General features: G+C 33.4%; 1 protein-coding gene and 1 long non-coding RNA gene across 4 annotated transcripts in view; both read left to right on the forward strand.

The window, feature by feature from the left end:
* Nucleotides 1-18,221, forward strand: part of LOC145324757 (diaminopimelate decarboxylase-like) — a 58,277-nt gene extending 40,056 nt beyond the window's left edge. Inside the window, exons 12-16 of the mRNA XM_080167367.1 lie at nt 16,380-16,481; nt 16,963-17,057; nt 17,287-17,368; nt 17,668-17,768; nt 17,960-18,221. Of these exons, the coding sequence (XP_080023493.1) occupies nt 16,380-16,481; nt 16,963-17,057; nt 17,287-17,368; nt 17,668-17,768; nt 17,960-18,098 (519 nt within the window). The 3' untranslated portion in view covers nt 18,099-18,221. The remainder of the gene's footprint in view (nt 1-16,379; nt 16,482-16,962; nt 17,058-17,286; nt 17,369-17,667; nt 17,769-17,959) is intronic.
* On the forward strand, nt 265-6,498 carry LOC145324758 (uncharacterized). 3 transcript variants are annotated; one of them, XR_013881321.1, is made up of 4 exons: nt 265-747; nt 1,074-1,197; nt 5,665-5,770; nt 6,354-6,498. It is a non-coding gene; the product is annotated as an uncharacterized LOC145324758 (long non-coding RNA). The 3 variants fall into 3 exon arrangements; XR_013881319.1 differs by having other exon boundaries at nt 266-747; nt 5,661-5,770; XR_013881320.1 differs by lacking the exon at nt 265-747 and having other exon boundaries at nt 943-1,197; nt 5,661-5,770.
* Nucleotides 18,222-23,468: the final 5,247 nt, after the last annotated feature.

The following is a 23,468-nucleotide window of genomic DNA, read 5'->3' on the forward strand; positions in this document are numbered from 1 at the left end:
TATGGTATTAACCTAACAGAATAGAAAAATGAGAAGTAAAAATCTTAAAAATACTGGGGTACATTTTTGAAACTTTTGATGGTATGTGCGTCTTACTTTTGACCCAAAGAAAAGGTGTTGCTCACCTTATTGTGCATAACAGGGATGTCCAAGAGCGATGGGAAGGAGGTAAATGGAGCATGAAGCATTGTTTGGTTGGAGGGGAGAAGGGAAATTCCCAAATTTTGGTTATGTAAAAAGAAACTTAATGGTTCAACATAAATTTGTTAAAGGGCGAATATAGGTTGGATATGATATGAGCTTATATCAAAGGTGCAATTATATACATTATGAATAACTCAAGCAAATAAAGATATTCCATTGGATAAGGCCGTTATGGCTAAAAACCTAGCCAAGTTGGGCCAATTCATGACGTAAGAGGAGTGGTTCCCTACAATATTCAAATACCCATATTCACAACAGGATGCGTGTAGAGTTTGCATAAATAGTGTTGTTATTTTGCAGTACAAATAAATGAGAAAAAGGTTTCTGAAAAAAACTTCCTAGACAGTACTGAAAATCTGATTATTTAGGAAAATATTAATATTAAATACTAGGAAAATATTTACGGAGAAAATTTGTCCCCCCCCCCCGTACGCAAATGAAAGTCATGTTGAGATTAAAATAGCAGACGGGACGACATACATAACATAAACAATCAAAGTTTATATGTGTGTGTCAGGCCAAGTTGGCTGTAATCATCATTAGGTAATAATTTATTTTTTTAAATGTAGCGTATACAGGTAGTTCCAATTATGACTAAATTCCACTGGAATGAAACCAGTTCAAAGTCAAACCCATGACTAAAAATCATGTATTGTATTTTATTTTATTGTGGACAATTGAAAAAAATAAAATTAATCGATTTATTGGCCCCAACTAAACTGCAGAATAGATTTTGTTTCCTAAGTCAAATTAACATCAAAACCTAACTTTTATTACCTACTTTTCATCTGTTATCCTTTTGAATTTAGTGGAATGGGATTGATATAATCTAAACGAATAAGCTGACAACTAAACTAATTTATTTATAGGAATTTGTATGAGAGGTTTTAGCCAGAAAAGAGAACATTCAAGCCCTTTTTTTCAGTTAATGGACCCTCCATGGTGTCTCAGACATCAACCTTGACCTGTAGAAGAATTTACCACTAGTTCCAGGTAAAATTGTTTTTAAACTTATATCAACAGTTTGTTTATTAAACCGAAATAGCACGAGAAAAAAGCCTTTAAGTTATCTTCTATTAGCAGCTTGTATTCAAAGCAAAAATGTATAAAAATAGAGGGAGGGAGGAGCTGTCGACGACCACTCATGTTTAATTTATGAATGTGTGTGTGTGTGTGTAGCCTCGGCACTGTTCATCATTCTGTTAATAATTTCGTCATCAAGTTCCATCCAGTTTTAGAAATGCTGTAACAGCAGAAGGTTTTTTCCATAAGTCGATAGGTTTAAGATTTGTTGGTTTTGCCGGGCAGTTGAAAAGATGTGTGACATCATGTGGGGAGATATTACAGTTGGGACAGTGATCATAAGCGGATTCTTGAATTCTATACAGATAGCTATTTAATTTTCTTGAAAATCCACTCCTTAGTTGGGCGAGACTTGTTCTTGCTTTCCTTTTCAGGTTCAGTTCACTTTTGTGAACTTCTGGAGGTCGGGTTCCAAGGACTCGATTATTTGAATATTTGGAAATGCATGTTTTGACTACTTTTGTGTGTAGACGTTTCAGACCTTTTTTATAAGATGGTTTGTTGGTGATAGGAAGGCATTGGCGAACATTTGACTTGAGATCAATAGCAGTAGACTTCATTTTACGTTGTGGTGGTGGTCTATCAAGGTGTTTCTGTCCAGGGTGGCCGGGTAGGTGCATGGCAAGTACATACTGTTCAGTAAGTAGCATAGCATGATCTTTTATGGGAAGAACTTTAGTTTCTTGGTGTAAATGATCAATACTAGACATGACCAGGCAACCTGTTGCTATCCGTAGGGCTTTGTTTTGTGCAATTTGTAGGTCCTTCCAATTGCTGTCGCTAATGATTGGGCTCCAGACAGGGGTGCCATATTCTAGAACACTTCGTCCGAGAGATTTATAGGTAAGAATGAGATTTTCTTTTTCTTGGCCCCAATCAGATCCAGCAATGGCTTTCATCATATTAATCTTTGGTTTATATTTATCTAAACTTGCCTGAATATGATGAGAAAAATTAAGGTGAGGATCAAAAGTAACTCCAAGGAGTTTTGGGTGTTTTTCAAGAGGAACTAACTTATCTTTAAGGAAGATTTGTGGATGGTAGTTGGCTTGTTTTCTGTCAGAGGTAAACAGAGTGACAGTTGATTTCTCTGGGGAGACAGATAATTCTCGTTCATCTAGATATTCAAGAAGAGTCTTCATATAATCATTCAGTTTTAGAGATAGTTCATTCAGATCAGTTCCAGATGTATAAACAGAAATATCATCTGCATAATGGATGATCTTGATACCTGCAGGTGGTGATGGAAGTTTAGACAGGTAAAAACTGAATAAAAGGGGTGAGGTTACAGCTCCCTGTGGTACTCCTGTTCTGATGTTAGTTGAGGCTGATTTTTTGGTCCTGAATTGTACTCTTGATTGTCTACCTTTTAAATAACAGTTAAGCCAACGTTTTACACCTTCAGGAAGGGAAGATGCATTCAGATCTTTAATAAGTTTATCCAGCGATACCATATCAAATGCCTTTGATAAGTCAAGCTGGACTAATATTGTACGATCAGGTGGAAGATTTTCGTTGAAACCTTGAGCAACAGCCTCGGTAAAATCATACAGTGCAGTAACTGTAGAGTGATCAGATCTGAATCCATGTTGAAAATCTGGAAGTTCAAGATTGTTTGTAAGGGTAGGTAATAGCAGACGTTCCAAAATTTTAATTGCAGGGCAGAGAAGGCTGACAGGTCTGTAGGATTTGGAATCATCAGGATCTTTTCCAGGTTTAGGGAGCGGGATTATAATGGAGGATTTCCAAATTGCAGGAATCTTGCAGGTTGATGAAGAGAGATTGAAAATTTTTGTAAGATAGGAAATTCCATTTGGTCCTAAATGTTTCAGGTGTAAGTTAGATATTTTATCAGGTCCCAGGGCTTTGGAAGATTTACTCTGTTTAATAGCTTCTTTGGTTTGTTCAGCTGTATGAGTTGGATGGTCATTTAAGTTATTTTTCCTGATATCTTTGGTGATCTTTCTACTCTCTTTAGAGCTTTTATGGTGAACAACTGAAGAATATTGCTTATTAAAGAATTTAGCTATTTTTGATGGATTGGAGATATATTTTCCTTTAAATTTTATTGGTTGATTTCCTGATTCTTGATTTTTGCCATTTATTCTTTTAAGTAATTTAAAGAGTTTGGTAGAACAGGAACGATCAACTTTTTCAACTTCTTGCTTCCATTTTTCTTTTCTGTGGTTAATTACCAAATCACTGATTTCTTGGTTTAAAATCTTGATGTTATCAGACATAGGATCATTATTTCTTAACTCGTCTCTTTCTTTAATAAGAGCTGCGGCTTCCCTAGGTACTTCAGGATAAACTGTTTTAATTCTGCCTTGAGGTATGCATAGATTAGATACTTTATTAATAATTTTTCTAAATTTCTTTTCCCCTTGATATACATCTTCCGGATCCTCTAATTTACTAAATTCTTCTTCGGTTAATGATGAAAAAGTTGCCCAATCTGCTTTATTAAAATTAACAAATGTTCTTCTATTACTGTACTGTTCTTGGAAATCTGCTTGAATTTTTAAAACTATAGGTAAATGATCAGAGTTTAGTGCGGTTATTACATCCCATTCTATCACAGGTAGGAGAGAGAGACTAGCTAGACTAATGTCAGGTGAGGTAGGTTGACCAGATGTAGGTAATCTTGTAGGTTTATCACAGTTAAGAGTTCCAAAATTTGAGTTAGATATATCTTCAGAAAGTTTTTCTCCTCTGGTGTCTTTGATGGTTGAGTGCCAGAGTGAGTCATGAGCATTAAAATCTCCTAAAATGATGGCATCGCCCAGAGATAGGATTCTGGAGAAATCTGGATTATACCCAGGAGTACAGCTTGTGACTGGGGGTACATATACATTTATGATGGTAATGTCAGCTATTTTAATTCCTGCGGTTTCTATATGGAGGTCAGGTGGTGAGTCAGGTAACTTTTGGTATTGAATACTGTTGTGAACAATGAAGGCAAGTCCACCTCCAGCATCCTTTGTTCGGTCCTTTCTTATTAAAACATAATCACCAAGATTGGGGAGGGTTGAAGATTCATTAAGTTTTGTTTCTTGTATTGCTGCTATTTTAATTTGATTTGCTTTCATAAATGAGATAATTTCTATAATTTTACTTCTAAGCCCATTACAGTTGAATTGAAGTAGTTTGAAACTGTCCTTGACAATATATGGAGTTTTACTTTTCTTGACGCATTTGGAGCATTGCCAGTTAGATGACCATTCTTTAACACTTTTTAGTTCACTACAATTATTTGTTTTTCTGACGTGGCACCATCTGTGACACTTGGAGCAAATTACTGATGGAGAGGCCCAGGTAACGTTTTGAGGACATACTGCACAAGGAAATATTTGGGGTCCAGGATTAGGTTCAATTCCAGCCATAATTAGTAAAAGTCTAATTAATGTTGGAGAGGGGTGTGAGGCAAAAAAGAAAGTTCAGAAGTAGGATGGCTTGATGACGTCCTTGATGTTGATGACGTTGAGTGCTGAGGAGAGAACGAAGAACTTTGCAGCCGGGATGTTGGTTGACTGATAGGTGCACCGCGGATAGGCTTCTTCTTGGCACCTTTAATTTATGAATCGGGAGTGAAAGTTGAACATCTATAGTAGTTAAATATTGTTGTGCTTTGCTAGGTATTTAATATTCGGGAATAGTCCCTTTTGTGGCAACGCCTCTTAAGGGGCGATTCGTGTTTTTTAAATAGCTTTTTATAGGTCATTTTAGGTTAGGTTATATTGGGTTAGCTTTAGGTGATTGCCCCACAGGGTTAGGCAATTAACTCCGCAAGGTTAGAGCCCACCGCAGGGGCTAGAAATAGGAGAAAAACAACTGTGAAAAATACGAAGAATCGCCCTTTAAGGTGCGTTGCCACGAAAGGGACTATACCCCTAGATTCTCAGCCACATTTGTATTACAAAATTTTCCACGAATATTAAAACAAAATCATCGGCCCCTCTGGACTAACAAAACTTGTTTTAATCTAATTTTTCATTTGTATATCCACGTAAAGCTGTCTATAATAAGAGGCTATAATAGTTATTTATTTCATCGTATTATAAATAGCTTTCCACGGATGAAAAAGGTACAATTATAACATTAAAAACTTTTTTTTTAGCCCCCTAGTCTATAACCTAACCTAATTATAAAAAATATTGTTCTCGGGTGTTGGGGGGAGGGGGGGGGGGAGGAATAATGGGTACCAAAATTTTCAAAGTGTCTTAATTTTCTAGGACTACTGAAAATCTGCTATATAACGAATTTTTGTCCATCCATGATTGTATTATAGTACCTAAAGAGTTTTTTTTTGTAAAAAGAACGTTCATCCTTATTATTGCTGCGCTTCTTATGGACCTAATCACTCTTATTATCAGCAAGATAGAGTTGGAGGTGCATGAGAAAGACAAGACTTAAGCTGCCCATGAAGAAGGTGCTGGAAACAGAGAAGAATGGTTTAACCATGGATCTTGCCACCCTTGCCAAGGTATGTACAGGGGACAAGACAATGGACAATGAATTGACAACAGGGGTATGGGGTCCGACTTTTCAGCTTACCGTGGACAGTAATATGCAGAAGAAAAAAACATATAATTATTGCATTTACATTGTCATTCAAAGGTACATAGTTTTAAGTTATTTAAGGCCATTATGAATCAGCTAGTAGCCTTAAAAGTATAATATTTTTTTTGGTGATATAATCGATGCCAGGAGCATTCTACGACAGGGGTGTATATTCTGCACAAGATTTGTTTTTTCCCCTGCCACAAATTTTAAAAATCCCTCCCCACATATTTTTTACCAAGGAGGGAGGGGGGAATGGAAAAATATTTAAAGAACTCTAGGTATATATTATTCATTTATCCACACACATTTTTTTCACCAAGGAGGGAAGGGGGGGGGGGAGAATGGAAATTTTTTTTCTCAGTTCTCTTATTTTTTTTTTCTTTTTTCCAAACCACATATTTTTTATCCCCCCCCTCCCCCTCCTTTAGTAGGGTCAATTTTGCAGAATAATCACCCCTGTTATACTGTGAGCTGCACAAAATCCATAATATTTTTATATTTAGATTGAGATGATCCAAAGCCAATATCTTGAAGATAGCTGTGACGTTAGCAATAGCCAATCCTTGCTACCTCTATACTTCATAAATCATTATACTCGATTTACAGAATAATATATTTAATTTCAATAAAATAATAATATAATACTAATCTAGCTCTATTTATATGTAAACTTGTAGCTGCTCTATTACTATACTAATTGTATCAAAGTCCACCATTTCTTTTAGTTTCACTTATATTAGACAGAAACCAGTATGACAGCCATAAGAGCGACAAAGAATATGCGGGCAAAAATAACATTTAACATAAGAATGAAAACATCTATAAATTTTAGGTTGATTATACAATACAGATAACCTAGATAAACTCTTGAGGATGGGATACACCGATAGGTGTTGTTTTGGTGTATCTCTGAACCAAATCTTGCTACTGACAACCAACCCTTTGATTGCACTACCTTTGAGAAGTATTAAGTGCATGGTAATGAGTTGCGCCTGTTTTGGGCCAAGACATTCCCGAGACTTTAACTATTTATGTCGCGTGCCTGACATAGCAGCAGTAGAAACATTTTCTTGTATTCATTCGAATCCGGTGGATAGGAACCGGTTCTCATCCATACGAAAAAACTATGTCTAGCATCGTATTATATACAGTTTTCTACGAATATAGAAATGTACAATCATAAGATTAAAACTAGTTTTTTTAGCCGGTGCCTTCGGCACCACGGGGCTAAAAAAACTAGTTTTAAACTTATAATTGTACATTCTATATCCGCGGAAAGCCGTTTATAATACGATACGAGAAATAACTATTAAAGTATTTAGTTATGACATGATGTCGGGCCGAGATTCTAACGAAAGATGTCATAAATGTTTCCTCCTGCTGCTATGTCAAAAGCGCATCTTTAATAGTTAGAGTTGGGGGAATGCCATGCCTTAAAATAGGCTAACCTTTATAATGCATAGTTAAGACTTGCAGACAAAGGTTCTGCAATCAAAGAGTAGGTTGTCTGTTACTTGCATCATAATCAGGGTGTATGGATAGCAAAGGAGAGTTAGCTTAGGCTCCAGGGATCTACAGGTATAAGACAATGGTCAATAAAGAAATGTACAATGAGTAATAAAACGTTATCATAAAACTCAGGGGACTAGTGTAATAAACAGCCTATTGTCCAATCCCTCTCTGGATAGACTCTCCTTGGTTGTTGGACCCGACCTAAAGTTTCATGGACAGAAGCTCATCTATTTTAAGCTGTAACAAAAGGGGACTGTACACAAATGAGAGCCACATTCCAAAAGTGAAAAACTTTATTATTGAAAATCTTTGACAGACATATGGACAAAGCAAATGAAAATCAGTAAAAGAAATATGGAGTAGCTTCGCATTTAATTAGTGTGAATGATGCACCTAAGTAATCTTATATCAAATACTTTGAGCATTGATTTTCACAATGTTTCACATTTGAATTGCGCTTCATGGAAATACCCCTTTATTAAAAGCTTTATTCATTATTTTTTTAATAGTTTCAGATATTAAAATTGAGAGGCTTTATTATTGTGTGGGTGTAATTTCATGTATAGGGATGAGAAACAAACATATGTAAAGAAAAAGTGGTGCTTTATTTAAAACTAGGGGCAGATAAGGTAGGAGGAGGAAAAGTCGACCTCATCCCATTTAAAATTTGATTTTCAAAAGAGTAAAAAAATATATTTTTGGGGGTAGGGGGGAGAAGACACAATCCCCAAAAATAGTTTAAAACCTTCACAGTACCTAGAAGAAGCTACACTGTGAAGAAAAACCATATCGGTTCAGCGGTTAGCGAGATCCTTCGGGACAGACAAAAAACGCTTATTACTTTATATAATAGGACTAGCGGCTACGCCCCTAGAAGCCTCTAGGGGGACTAAATTTAGGAGGGGGAAAAGTCGGCCTCATCCCATATTAAATTTGAGTTTCAAAAGAATTAAAAAAATATTTTTTGGGGGGAGGGGGGTGAAGACGCCCTCTCAAAAAATAGTTTAAAACCTTCCCAGAACCTATAAGAAGCTTCCCTGTAAAGGAGAACAATATTGTTTCAGCGGTTAGTGAGATATTTCGGGACAGACAAAAAACGCTTACTACTTTATATAATAAGAAGATTAAGTTTTACCTCTGAGACTCACCCTTTCCTTATATTCGAAGAAAGAAGGAGTGCTTTCTTCTTCGTTTTTAAGTAGGTTACAACAATCTTTTGAAAACCAAGCATTACAAACACCCATGGCCGATTTAAGGAAAAAAAGTAAATTTTTCGGTTGATTGATATGAACAAGCGTGTTCGATTATTTAAGATATTAAGAATAATAAACTTTTGGGGGCCCGGTGATGCTTCGGGTACAAGTCCGCTACACGCCACCTTGAACGTACACTGAATTTGTGTTGTAAAGTAACGTCCTCAAATGCCAAGGATATCAAGTAAGGGATCATCCATTAGACAATGAACTCTTTGATAGCTCGACCTTTGTCTTGAAAAGCACGGTAATGAGTTGCGGCTATGTTGTGCCAAGGCATTCCCCCTACTCTCTATTTTTTTTGTCGCTCACTAGACATAGCAGCAGTAACATCTCATTTTTTTCTTCGCATTTTTTGATAAAAAGTAGTTAGGTATTAACTTCTTTTATATTTCTTAATTCAAAATCTAACTTAATCAGCGACACAAATAGTTGAAGTAGGGGGAAAAGCAGTCCGACTGTTATGGATGTTTTAGTTAAGGGGGGGGGGGGGGAAGTTTGTACACAATTTTGGGAGGGACGTGTGGGGTTGTGTTTATAGTTATCGACCTAATTCTTTTTGTAAAAGCTCTTATATGACTGGATGTACACGGAAAACTTTTAAAAATGAATTTCGGGACTTTCCTTCTAGGGGCTAGTGGAGCAAAAGACCCCCCAAAACACTAAAAATATGAGTTCTGAGCTTATTTTTAGAGATATCAACCTGATTTTTTTAATAAAAACTTTTTAAAAATAACTGAACTTAGTAACTATTACACATTTCATTTTGGGACTTTCCTTCTAGGGGCTTGTGGAGCAAGAGACCCCTCAAAACTAAGAATAGGAGTTCTGAGCTTATTTTTGAAGATATCAACCTGATTTTTTTAAAGAAAACATTATTAAAATAACTGAACTAAGTAACCATTACACATTTCATTTTGGGACTTTCCTTCTAGGGGCTTGTGGAGCAAGAGACCCCCCAAAACTAAGAATAGGAGTTCTGAGCTTATTTTTGAAGATATCAACCTGATTTTTTAAAAGTAAACTTTATTAAAATAACTGAACTAAGTAAACATTACACATTTCATTTTGGGACTTTCCTTCTAGGGTCTTGTGGAGCAAGAGACCCCCCAAAACTAAGAACAGGAATTCTGAGCTTATTTTTGAAGATATCAACCTGATTTTTTTTAAAGAAATCTTTTTTAAAACAACTGATCTAAGTAACCATTACACATTTCATTTTGGGACTTTCCTTCTAGGGGCTTGTGGAGCAAGAGACCCCTCAAAACTAAAAATACGAGTTCTGAGCTTGTTTTTTAAGATATCAACCTGATTTTTTTAATGTAAACTTTTTAAAAATAACTGAACTAAGTAATCATTACACATTTCATTTTGGGACTTTCCTTCTAGGGGCTTGTGGAGTAAAAGACCCCACAAAACTATAAAAAGGAGTTTTGAGCTTATTTTTAAAGATATCAACCTGATTTTTTCAAAGAACTTTTTAAAAATAAATGAACTAAGTAACCTTTACAGATTTTGTTTTTGGGACTTTCTTTCTTGGGGCTAGTGGGGCAAAAGACCCCCTAAACACTAAAAATTTTAGTTCTGACCTTATTTTAAAAGATATCTATCAACCTAATTTTATGAGGAAAACTTTTTTCACATAACTAAACTACGTAGCCACAACAGATTTTTTTAAAAATCAGGTTGATATCTTTAAAAAAAGCTCTTAAAAATATTTTAAGTGTTTAGGGAGGTCTTTTGCTCCACAAGCCGCTAGAAGGAAAGTCCCAAAATGAAATGTGTAATGGTTACTTAGTACAGTTATGTTGAAAAAGTTTTCTTTAAAAAAAATCAGGTTTCATTTTGGGTCTTTCCTTCTGGGGGCTGGTTGGGCAAAAGACCTTCAAAACGCTAAAAATATGAGTTCTGAGCTTATTCTTAAAGATATCAATAATGTGTAATGGTTACTTAGTTCAGTTATTTTAAAAAGTTTTTTTTTAAATCAGGTTGATATTTTAAAAAATAAGCTCAGAAATAATATTTTTAGTTTTGGGGGTTATTTGCTCCACAAGCCCCTAGAAGGAAAGTTACAAAATGAAATGTGTAATGGTTACTTAGTTCGGTTATGTCAAAAAAGTTTTCTTAAAAAAATCAGGCTGATATTTTAAAAATAAGCTCATAACTTATTTTTTTAGTTTTTGGGGGTCTTTTGCTCCACAAGCCGCTAGAAGGAAAGTCCCAAAATTAAATATGTAATGGTTACTTATATCAGTTATTTTAGTAAAGTTTTCTTTAAAGAATCTAGTTGATATCTTAATAAATAAGCTCAGAACTAATATTTTTAGTTTTGGGGGTCTTTTGCTCCACAAGCCCCTAAAAGTATAGCCCAAAAATAAAATGTGTAATGGTTACTAAGTTCAATTATGTTAAAAAAGTTTTCTTTGAAAAAAATCAGGTTAATATCTTTAAAAATAAGCTCAGAACTCATATCTTTAGTGTTTTGGGGGGTCTTTTGCTCCACAAGCCCCTAAAAGGTAAGTTCCAAAATGAAATGTGTTATGGTTACTTAGATCAGTTATTCTAATAAAGTTTTCTTTAAAAAATTAGGTTGATATCTTTAAAAATAAGCTATTCTTAGTTTTGAGGGTCTTTTGCTCCACAAGCCCCTAGAAGGAAAGTCCCAAAATGAAATGTGTAATGATTACTTAGTTCAGTTATTTTTAAAAAGTTTTCTTTAAAAAAAATCAGGTTGATATCTTAAAAAACAAGCTCAGAACTCGTATTTTTAGTTTTGAGGGGTCTCTTGCTCCACAAGCCCCTAGAAGGAAAGTCCCAAAATGAAATGTGTAATGGTTACTTAGTTGAGTTGTTTTAAAAAAGATTTCTTTAAAAAAATCAGGTTGTTATCTTCAAAAATAAGCTCAGAATTCCAGTTCTTAGTTTTGGGGGGTCTCTTGCTCCACAAGACCGTAGAAGGAAAGTCCCAAAATGAAATGTGTAATGGTTACTTAGTTCAGTTATTTTAATAAAGTTTTCTTTAAAAAAAAATCAGGTTGATATCTTCAAAAATAAGCTCAGAACTCCTATTCTTAGTTTTGGGGGGTCTCTTGCTCCACAAGCCCCTAGAAGGAAAGTCCCAAAATGAAATGTGTAATGGTTACTAAGTTCAGTTAATTTTAAAAAGTTTTCATTAAAAAAATCAGGTTGATATCTCTAAAAATAAGCTCAGAACTCATATTTTTAGTGTTTTGGGGGGTCTTTTGCTCCACTAGCCCCTAGAAGGAAAGTCCCGAAATTTAATTTTAAAAGTTTTCCGTGTACATCCAGTCATATAAGAGCTTTTACAAAAAGAATTAGGTCGATAACTATAAACACAAGCCCACACGTCCCTCCCAAAATTTGATACTGAATTTTAGGTTAGGTCAGGTAAGAAAAACCCTGCGGAAATGGGCAAAAATGGGGTTATTAGGCCATTTTTGGTCTATTTTGATGTAGAAACTTACCTTTAATTGTTTTTTATTACGTTTTTTCCTTGTATACACTATGTCTATTACACAAGGACATTATTTAAGATGATTCAGCAAGTCGGGGTCCGACCCCAGTAGGCTAGGTGAGTGGCTCGAAGGAGTAAAGTGCATTTTTTCTAAAGTTTGTGTGTCATATATCAAATCTAGGTTTTTTTAATTTTTGGTACCAAACTTGCTGAATCATCTTAAATAATGTCCTTATGAATAGACAAAAAGTTTCTAAGGAAAAAGCTTAAGAAAAAAATTAAAAGTGAGTTTTTACATCAAATTACACCTAACCTTAAAATAAAAATAAAATTTTTTTTTTCATTTAGATGTAGTATCTATGGGACTATGCTTATGTACCATTTTCAAGTGTCTAGCTCAATATTTAGACCATTATGCTCACAGTTTAAGTTTAAATGTCATTAGCCCCCCCCCCCCTTATTTTTAAAGAAAATAAAAATTTTACGGAGAATATTTATTCTATTACCTAGCAACCTCAAAATAGAAAGAACAAGGATGACAACATCCATAAAAGCGAAGCTCTGAAACTGTAGGACAAAAGGGCATTAACACTTGTAGAGTGTCAGAACTGAATAATCAGAATATAAATGTATAAGAATTGAAGCAAAATTGTAAAGGGGGGAGGCGGATGAGCCACTTTTTGAAACCAAAAGTAAAACGCACATGATCTTAGCCCATAAAAGAGTTACATCTCTAAAATTCGGCACAGCAGTTGCTTTTGTGAGAACAATATGGAACTGTGAAGAAACGGCGGCAGAACAGCCGCTCCCGCTGAAACCCCCGTTTCCCGCCGAAATATTTTTTTACTTTTTTCGCCAAATTATACAGTTCTAGATCATCAGAGATAAACTTTTTTCTCATAAAAATTTCCCTTACATTTTTACGTGACACTTGTAATATTTCAAACATGTCAATATTAAAACAAGGATGACAACATCCATAAAAGCGAAGCACTGAAACGGTAGGACAAACGGACGTTAACACTTGTATAGTTTCAGAACTGAATAATCCTAATATAAATGTATAAGAGTCAAAGCAAAATTGTGAGTAAATTTGTAAAAACTTCTTGATACAGGATAATGTTTATGGACATACTTACATTTTTAGGACTTGATTATAGAGTTGCTTCGTTTATTACATTATACTTTGTTGTCCCAGGAATCAATATACCAAAAATCAGATCAATCGGATAATTAGATCACATAAAAATTTGATGTTAAAAAAGTAAAAAAATCATCATGTTTAAAATATACGTACGGACATTATGGTAATGATTATAGAGTTCCTACGCTTTCTAACTCGTACCTTACAATTAAAGGAATCACCATGCAAAATTTGAAATCGATAGGACAATTCTAACATGCCTAAATTAACGAAAAAAGCTTTTTAAAAAAGTAAAAAAATCAACATGTTTAAAATGGACGTACGGACATTTTGGTAGTGATTATAGAGTTGCTATGCTTTTTAAATCGTACCTAACTACTAAAGGAATCACCATGCAAAATTTGAAATCGATAGGACAATTCTAACATGCCTAAATTAACGAAAAAAACTATCCGTTACGGACAGACGGACCGACCCTAATTATAGAAAAGCTTCGCTTTTAAAAATTGCAATTGTAAAATCTTACAAGTGTCAAGTGAAAATATAAGGGAAATTTTTATGAAAAAAAAGTTTATCTCAGATGTTTGAAAATTGTCGATTATGGCAAGAACAGGGGGAAAAAATTTCGGCGGGAAAAGGCAGCTCCATACTGTTCTCCACAAAAGCAACTAATGTTTAAGGACATACTTACATTTTAAGGACTTCATTAATATTATAGACTTATATATAATATTGTACTTGTCCCAGGAATCAGTATACCAAAAATCAGATCAATCGGATAATTAGATTATATAAAAATTTGTTGTTAAAAAAGTGAAAAGAAGAACATGTTGAAAATGGACGTACGGACATTCTGGTAATGATTATAGAGTTGCCACGCTTTCTGATTAGTATCTGACTACTACAGGGATCACCATGCCAAATTTGAAATCGATAGAAGAATTCTAACGTGCCTAAATTAACGAAAAAAGCTATACGTCATGGACGGACAGACCTACCCTAATTATAGAAAAGCTTAGCTTTTAAAAAAAACTGTGGATTGAGAATTTCTACCCTTATTTTACTATTTTTATCATTATACAAAAGTAACAGGATCTGTGTATGTATGTTTGTCTTCCTAAATTTCTTCAGTGACACTTCATGGTATAACTTTCCTGAAAAATATGAAATTTCTTCAAAATAAAAAAATTAGTGACATGCACAGATACCCCCTTAAACCCAAATTGAGTGAAGTATAATGCAGGCAACAATGGCGGTGTTAGTTTATTGTCAGAGGGGTGGATTCACCTTCCTAAATATATGTCAACCGTTTAGCATACATACTTAAGAGTCAAATTATCTTTAATTCTTGAAATTACGAGCGAAATTATGCCATAGCAAGGGAAAAAAGGGACAGAAAGAGAATATATTAAAATTAAAAGAATATCATGAAACCTTTAAAAAATAAGGTTTATGTCTGTGTAAAGACTAGAATTGCATGTCATATAAATCTTCACTGAAAATTTCATCTGTCTATCTTTAAAAAGTTTTATGTCTTCTAATTCATGACCGACAGACAGACAGGCAAAAAAATTAAGACTAGATGTGCCTTTGTCATACATAGGAATTAGGGTTGGGCCGGATATCCGGCCATTTTCGATATCCGGCCAGTTACCTGATATTGAAACTATCCGGATAACGAATATCCGGCCGGATGTCTTGTAATTAGCCGGATATCAAGCAATGGCCAGATATCCGGCTGGATATCTGATATTGAAACTATCCGGATACCGGTTTTCCGGTATCCGGTATCCAGCAAAAAAGTATTCAGCCCAACCCTAATAGGAATAGTGTGTATCTTAAATAGCAGCCGAAAAAATCAAATTTCCCTCATTACGTCTCGGACTGACGCATGGACAAAGTGAATCATAGAGTAGCTTCGCTACTCAAAAAAATCCTCCCTTATTTTTACCTGTATTTATCTGTAAATTGTTGAACTTTATTTATCTGGTTTTTTAGACTTCATCCACTTTAAACATTTTCACCTGAAATTAAAAAAAATATTATTTAATTAAGTCTTTTAAACTTTTGAGGTCTCAGCCAACTTCACAAGAATGAGAATATCCATGAAAGCAAAGATCAAATAAGATGGACAAACATATTGAGTAATATTTAAAGTAAACATTTGTCATTCCCCTTAAACCAAAATCGAGCAGGGTGTAGACGGGTGTCAGATTCAGAGTGTGTTTTACTGACAAGAACATGAAATTGCTGGAAAAAAATATTTAGTTGGTAAAAAATAATAAAAAAGTATACTATGATTAGAACAAAATTATCAAAAAGAGAGTAGCAAAAATTAGACGTATCCCAGACAGCTAATCCACAATAGAGTGAGACAGGGAGAAGGTTAATCAAAAAAGAGAAAGGGGAGGTTGAAGTGGTAAAGCTCCTTACACAACAATTCCCGTAAAAATAAAAAACTTAGGTAGATTCAAAATAAGGTAGGTAAATAGAAATATGAGGTTAATAAAAACAATGCTTTTCTATAATTATGGTTATTCTACAGTCTACACATCTATGAAGTTTAGGCTACTAGTCCAAACGTAATCATGAAAGCATAATAGTTCAATAATAAAGAGTAAATAATTTTCAAAATAATTGTTCAATATCCTGCCGAAACCAGTTGTTATGAAATACTACGTACTTTAGAAAGAGTGTTTGATATTGAAATCAGCTGACATATACGCACAGGGGTAGATAATTGCATTAAAAATACGTTTAGTAATGAATATTTATCAAAGTGGAATGTGTGACGTGTCAATGACGTCACACCTACGTACGCTTATTTGTAATTAAAATAATTACATTTAAAATTACGAAAATTAATGATTTTATGATCTTAAAAGATGCGTGCAAATGTATTAATTGAATGAACATAAGTAAAGTAGTCAAAAAAAAAGTCTTGTAAAGGGCTAAAATAAACGGTTTGTCGGCAATCTCATTTATCATATGTTCAATTGAAACAGAAAATTGCAAAATCTACTTAAGGATTTTTTTGAATTTTTAAATTTGGCATAGATATTCTAAAAGTATGAAATGGCACCTTTCATATAAGCTCATATCATATCGAACCTATATTCGCCCTTTAAGAAATTTTTTGTTTTAGATCCCTGAGTTATTTAGTGGGAAATATGAAATAGTGACAGAATTTGGAAGAAGTTTGTTACTGAAAGCAGGGACTAGCCTCACCAAAATACAGAGTGTCAAAGTATTCCTCATAATAAAGTAACAGGATCTGTGTGTGTCTGTACCAAAGGATATCGCTTACCACTAAACCAATATGAAAAAAATAACCTCTCCTTTTTTTAATTAGTTGAATTTTATCCTCCCCATCAAATAGAATTCTCTGAGGGGTGTATCTGCTAGTTAATGTTTATTTTAGTAACTATTATAAATTCTTTACAAATTTACATATTTTTTGGATAGGTGTCAGGATTGGATTATTTCTGCTATATAAAGTGTATGAATTTGTTATTTTTTTTAACCCATTGATCCAAAAAATTATTTTTCATAGACTTCACATGAAAAGAGTAAATTATCCTATATGTAACAATATTCCTAATCATCATATTCTTCAATGGTGTTACTAATCTAACCTAATACCAATATTGATGTTAAAACTAAATTTTAACATGGTTCAAAAGAATCTGTACATATAATATAAAAATATTGAACTTTTTATTTCTCAGAATTGGGTATTAGGACAGAAGCCCATTCTGATGACTCATCTGGGTACAAATCAATTTCCAATTGAAGTGTACTGTCCACAGGTTAGAAAACACAGGTATAATCTTATAATATGTTACAAAGTACACAGTTTCTTTTTTACATTCAATAATTGGTATATCCTGGATATTACAAAACAAAGATTTTGTTGGTTATCAGAAGTTAAATCAAATTGTAAAATCATAAAACTTAAATAAAAAAACTGCTAAAAAGCCATATTCAAAATTAGGTTTTCTTAATTTTTTTTTTAAGAACAGAACAAAAAAATCTTCATATGTTTTGTTAAGGTTTTCTATTTATTCTGCTGATGGAAAGAAAAAGGAAGGCGAAGAGATAATGGTTGACATTGGAGGACCTCTTTGCTTCCAGGTTTAAATTTGATGCAACTATTTAGTGTTTTCAACTTTATATATAAAGGATTTAGTATGAGCACAATAAGACTGACAGTAAAAGGAATTAGCCCAAATCACATTAGACCACTAACTTAGGACTTGTGGATAAAAGACATGTTTTCAAGGGATAAGGGATAAATCCTAAAAAATTGTATAGGCCATCCTAAAATTTATGGTTTCCTTAGCCATACATAGATGACTATGTAAAGGAATATGTAAAACTTAGGATAGCCAAAGAATTTTGGTTTTGGCTAAATTAGGTTTTGATATTTTTAGGGAGATTACCTGGCAAAGGAAGTTGAGCTGTCCAATCCAGAACCAGAAGACATCCTAGTGGTACATGATACAGGGGCATATACTATGTCTATGTACTGTAGGTCAGTATTTGTGTACTTATGTACTCTCTAGTACATGATCCAGGGGCATATACTATGTCTATGTACTGTAGATCAGTACTTGTGTACTTATGTACTCTCTAGTACATGATACAGAAGACATAGAAGACAGGATGGAACAGTTGAGCTAGAATATATTATTAAGATACTTGTTATTATCTAAATATTTCTAGGTATAATTCCATCTTAGCTGGAGGTGTGTATGGATATAGAAGACAGGATGGAATAGTTGAGCTGGAATGTTTTAAGAAGAGAGAAACTATTGAAGAGTGTATGGCTTTCTGGGGTCAAGAACAATCTCAATTAGTTTAGTTGTAGTTGTATTAATTAGAATTTTAAAATGTTTTTCAGATCAAATGTAAACATTATAAACAAATTTATAGATTGTTATCATAGGTCACTCATTAGTAGTAAATATAAAATTAATAAATATAATTAGTCTTTGTGCCTTTTGATGAGTAAAAAATAGATGAATTAACAAACTGTAAATATGGTATAGTTATGATAAAAACACAGTTACATAAGTAAATAATACAATTACATATTATACAAGAATGAAATATAGGTTAAGTGGAGTATTTACAAGCACCTTTGTCATTAACAGATGCGGTTACACATATGATGTAACATCTCATTGCTTATAATCATACAAGGTGAGGTCAATAGAAGATTTTTTAATTATCCTTCCTTTTTTTCTTAATATCGTCAAGAAATCTCAAGAGATAAGACAAAGGACCATAAATTGATGATGAATAGCAATTAAAATAAACAAAATTATTGGTTGAAAAGTCTGGACACTGCAGCTCTGTACAATTCAATTATTAAATAAAAATGTGTTTTAACCAACAAATGAGCAGTCATGATAATAATTAACAGTTTGATGAATATTGCGTTAATGGGTTGGAAAGTAAATTATCTGCAATTGAACTATCCCTAATTTATTATATACAATTTATAATTATACTCCTAAATTAATCAAATATTTTCGAATTTTTGGCATTTGATGGAATGATCATTAGTAACTTAAATTAACTCAAATTAAAATAACTATTTAACGGTATATTTATAAATGAATTGAGTTACGGAAACCATATCTTTTTATTAATAAATTCTGTGCTTTTTGTGTAGAAAACCGTTCTTGTGTTGTGTGCAAGGATAAGTAACAAGGAGACTGCCAAAACTAATATTCAAGTGGCCTTAAGGTTCTCAGAAATATTTTCATTCTGCGTTGTTTAGACAATATTTTTGGTTTATTTATGGCAAAAGATATTCTATGTATTGAATTAGTGAATATAGCACCACTTTATCAAAGACTTGAAATTTTGGTGAAACATCAAAGTAATAATATATCGAGTTTGTTTTCAAAAATAATTTACCTTAAGGCCTATTTAAATTGATTTAAACATTTTTCATCTTACAGACATAAGATCCTATAAACCAGATAAAAGGATAGTTTAATAAAGAAGAATTATCATTTCTCCTATCATTTTGCCTTGACCAATAAACAGGCGTTTTCCATCACCTATAGAAACAAGTTTGGCTTTTAGATCATTCCATCAATAAAACAGCATAGGTTCAGATAAAAGTAAAATAAGAAGAAAATGATTCTTAAAGATAATCAATTTTGCCTCTAAATTACTACGTAAGTGAAAAGTAGTATTTGAACAATCTGTATTGTTTCATGCCAGTACTGTTCAACAGCATGCTGTAATTATTATCAATAAGTTGATATTCAACGAAGATGATTAAAGTCCCTCCACTGATTATGACGTCATACTACAGAATAGCCAATGAGAGGCCAGAATACACTGTAATTGACCAAGGGTAAAATTTATGCTGGCCTCTCATTGGTTATTCTATCGTATGACGTCATAATCTGTGGAGGGACTCTTATCAACTTCATATTCAACCCTTTTTTTCTATCATTGAAATTTCAGAAAAAAATAGAAATTAAATTGAAAGCTTTAGTTCAGCCATACCATGGAGTTTAAATCCATACAAGGATGTCATTGATATATTAGAATTGATGGGAAGATTTTTAAATAGTTCATTGTCCTATCCCTGCCAGCCCTGACTTTATCCAATGATAAATAGTTTTGTAACTTGGTAAACAACATTTTATAGGATAATTCTCTCGGAAAAAAATGGGTGTGCAATAATTTCCGCGTACGTATTATGTTATTGAATGATCAGAAATACAAGTTATTAAAACCTCAATGATCTTTTCCTTTCAAGGACGTCCAAGCTTTTTTGAGAGGAGGAGTCGGGGGGGGGGGGGGGGGCTTCAATGTGGGGAGAAAATTCAACTTTAGTGAAGAAAATATTTTTGCCAACTTGAGCGTAAAATTTACATGGGATAAAAATCAACATATTAAATTTATGAAAACTAAGGATTTTAAAATATTTTTTTTTCAGAGGATTTTTTTGGTCCCAAAATCATGTGGGTGCCCTTTGTACTTACTTATCCCTTTACTTCACCACCTCCATTTTGTTTGCTATTGTGCGAATATAAAACTGTATACAGAAATGAAAGTAAAAGAATAGAGGGGCAATAGCTGTATGTAACTCTTCCTACAGGTTAGATACACTGTGCAGACTTTTAATTGGGTCTTAGAATCAACCAATTGCTTCAGAAATATTAACACAGCCAAGTCGCTACAAAAGAGCAGAAAACAATTTGCTAGCAGACAAAAATGATTTCCACCACTGGAACCAGGTAGTTGTCTGGGTTATATATCTGTACTAATATATTTATTATTCAGATATGATGTTATGCGAAAGTGAATATACAGCCTAAAAATAGAGTTCAAATAAACAGTTTATCATACATCAATGTATGTTTGCTCGATTATCACAAAGCTATGATAGGTCATTGGAGAATAGAATAACTCTGAACAATCGGGTCAGCTTCCTTTTATTAATACCTAATGAAACCTTACATCGTTAGGGCGGGATTCTCCTTCAATTTTAAGTGATCATATTGAGAGGGCAAGAATATTAGGTCAAGTAACACAAAACTAACCCTTTGATTGCACGACCTATTTTTACTTTTTATTTTAATGAAATGCGCCTGCATTTTTAACGTTTCTAATATAATGCAGTGTGGACCAGACTAGAACCTGACACCTCCCTCACAGCAAGCAGGCACGTTAACATTTACGCTAATGCCGCAGATTTTTCTAATAAAACACTAAAAATATGTAGAAAAAAATGTTGACAACATCCATAATTAGCGAAGCACATAGAAGTCACGAAACCTCTATATAATAATATTGTATAGTTGTGTCTTTTGTAGCATGATCAGTATATCATGAATAGCAGCTCCTAAAAAGCCACAATTCCTTCATAAAGTCCGGACTGAAAACACAGTAATAGTGTCTGACTGATTATGACGTAACAAAAAAATTAGCCAATGAGAGGTCGTTATTGACCAATGGTAAAATTTATAGTTGTCTCTCATTGGCTAATTTTTTTTGTTACGTCATAATCAGTCAGACACTATTACTGTGTTCCCGGACTGACAGATGGACGGACCAACAAATGAAATCATAAATAAGCTTTGCTAATGTGAGAAAAAGAAAATATTACCCCATTTTTAGTAAAAAAAAACATTGGTTACATCATCCCTACGGAAAGCTTTAACCTTCCGGGCCTATCTTAACGCTTACTTTCTAAATTTTTAAACCTTATATCCTTGATAATAAATGTTTGTTTATTAAAAAATGATGACTTAATAGTTGTATTACAAACTTACTATTGACTTTGACAAACTTTTTTTGGTGTTCATATTTTCCAGCATTTTTATTCTACTTTTTACAAAAAAAACTTTTTTATCTTTTAAAGTAAAGTATCTATAGAAAAATGAAAAATTAGTAGATATTTTCAAATTTTTACTTGGGTTGTGCTTTTGAAAGCCTCTAATTTAGGCTATTCAGGGAAAAGTGAATGTGATTCTGAAAAACAATTCTAAGTGAAAAGTTCCCCACAACCCTTTCCCTTATTTCTCCCTTTCTTACCCACTTCCCTTCAGTAACACTAAAAGAAATTTACGCCAACAAAACATCTAATTTTCGGCAATTTCAAATGGAATTTATTGGCTGAATAGCAGCCACTGAGACTATTAAATGCTAAGACTCTAGGGGCGTGGAATTGTATTACATAATTTATAAGGTTTTTAAAAACTGCTAGTTATTTTATATTCAACTAGCGGCTTCGCCCCTAGCCTCTAGGGGCTTTGCCCCAAGAAGTGATCAAAAAAAAAATTAAGGCGAAATTCGTAAAAGGACCACGGAAATCTTCAGCAAAAAAAAAAAAAAAAATAAAATAAAAAATAAAATAAAAAATAGAATAATAAAAAATTAAAAAAAAAATAAAATAAAAAAGAACTTAGAAAATCTTCAACAAAAAAAAATGGGGGGGGATTTTTTTATTTTTGGGGGGTTGGGGGTGTCCCACCCCCCAAGAAAATAGCATAAAACCACCACAGGACCAGTAGGTATATTCCCTGAAGAGTAGAATTCGATCGGTTCAGTGGTTACCGAGATCTTAAGGGACGGACGGACGGACGGACAGACAGACAGATGGACGGATAGACAGACAGACAGACGGACGGACAGACAGACAGACGGACGGACGGACGGACGGACGGACGGACGGACAGACAGACAGACAGACGGACAGACAGACAGACATCATTCTACTTTGCATTATAGATAGTAATAGGATGTTCTAAGTAACTTGCTTCAAACAAGCTACAAGGTACGACCAGCAAATGTTTAATTAATAATAATTTTGTACAGTAAAATATGGTGTTGTTTTGAGTGAAGCGATGATTTCGTCAAAATATTGCAAGTGTTTCAAGCCTAACTTTCATTCAAAACACAACAATCAATATTCATCTATGCATAAAGTTAAACTAGTTCTTTCATTTTCGAATGCTAAGCTTTTCTACGATTATGGTAGATCTGTTTCGTTTGTTTCGGGTAGTTCTGACTATTAATGTTAGAGTCATCCTATTTGTTTAAACTTCAGATGGGTATTCCTGTAACAATTCAGTAAATTTGTCGATTGCTCAGCTATTTATAATTGCACTTTAAATCACAAAACTATCCTATTAGATAAAATACTATATTTTTGTTCTGAATCTTAAAATTTCAAAGCTACTTAACTGATTGAGTTCTACTGTACTTTCTGTTCTTCCCTACCCATTTGAATAGATGATAGGGGCGCAGCCTCTAGTTGAAAATAAAGTAATTAGTACCTAATTTCCGGGCCTACTAACTATGTAGTTATATCTATGTAATAATAATTATCTTTTCAATCCATTAAAAAGCTTCCTATAACTCTTAAATTGTTTAAGTGAAAAACATCATTCTCTTTAAAATTGATTATATTTAAATCTAAAAGATTTTTTCTTGATTTTCGCACTATCCAAATGTAAAAATTTTCGCAAAAACCTGACCTTGAAATAAAACGTGCGAAAATGCAAACAGAATAAAACTATCATTGTTTTTTTGCATCAAGAATATTTGGTTTACTATTAAACATAACTTTTTTTTGCAGTAGAAAAACTACTTTAGAAGTCAAATTTTAATTCACAAAAAGTATGTGTGATTTTTTACTATCTACGTTTAACTAAATATCATCTCTGTAACTATCTTTGTACAATGGATATAGAATATA

This window comes from Acartia tonsa, chromosome 7, assembly GCF_053477335.1.
Source record: "Acartia tonsa isolate MP-2025a chromosome 7, ASM5347733v1, whole genome shotgun sequence".
Taxonomy (NCBI): domain Eukaryota; kingdom Metazoa; phylum Arthropoda; class Copepoda; order Calanoida; family Acartiidae; genus Acartia; species Acartia tonsa.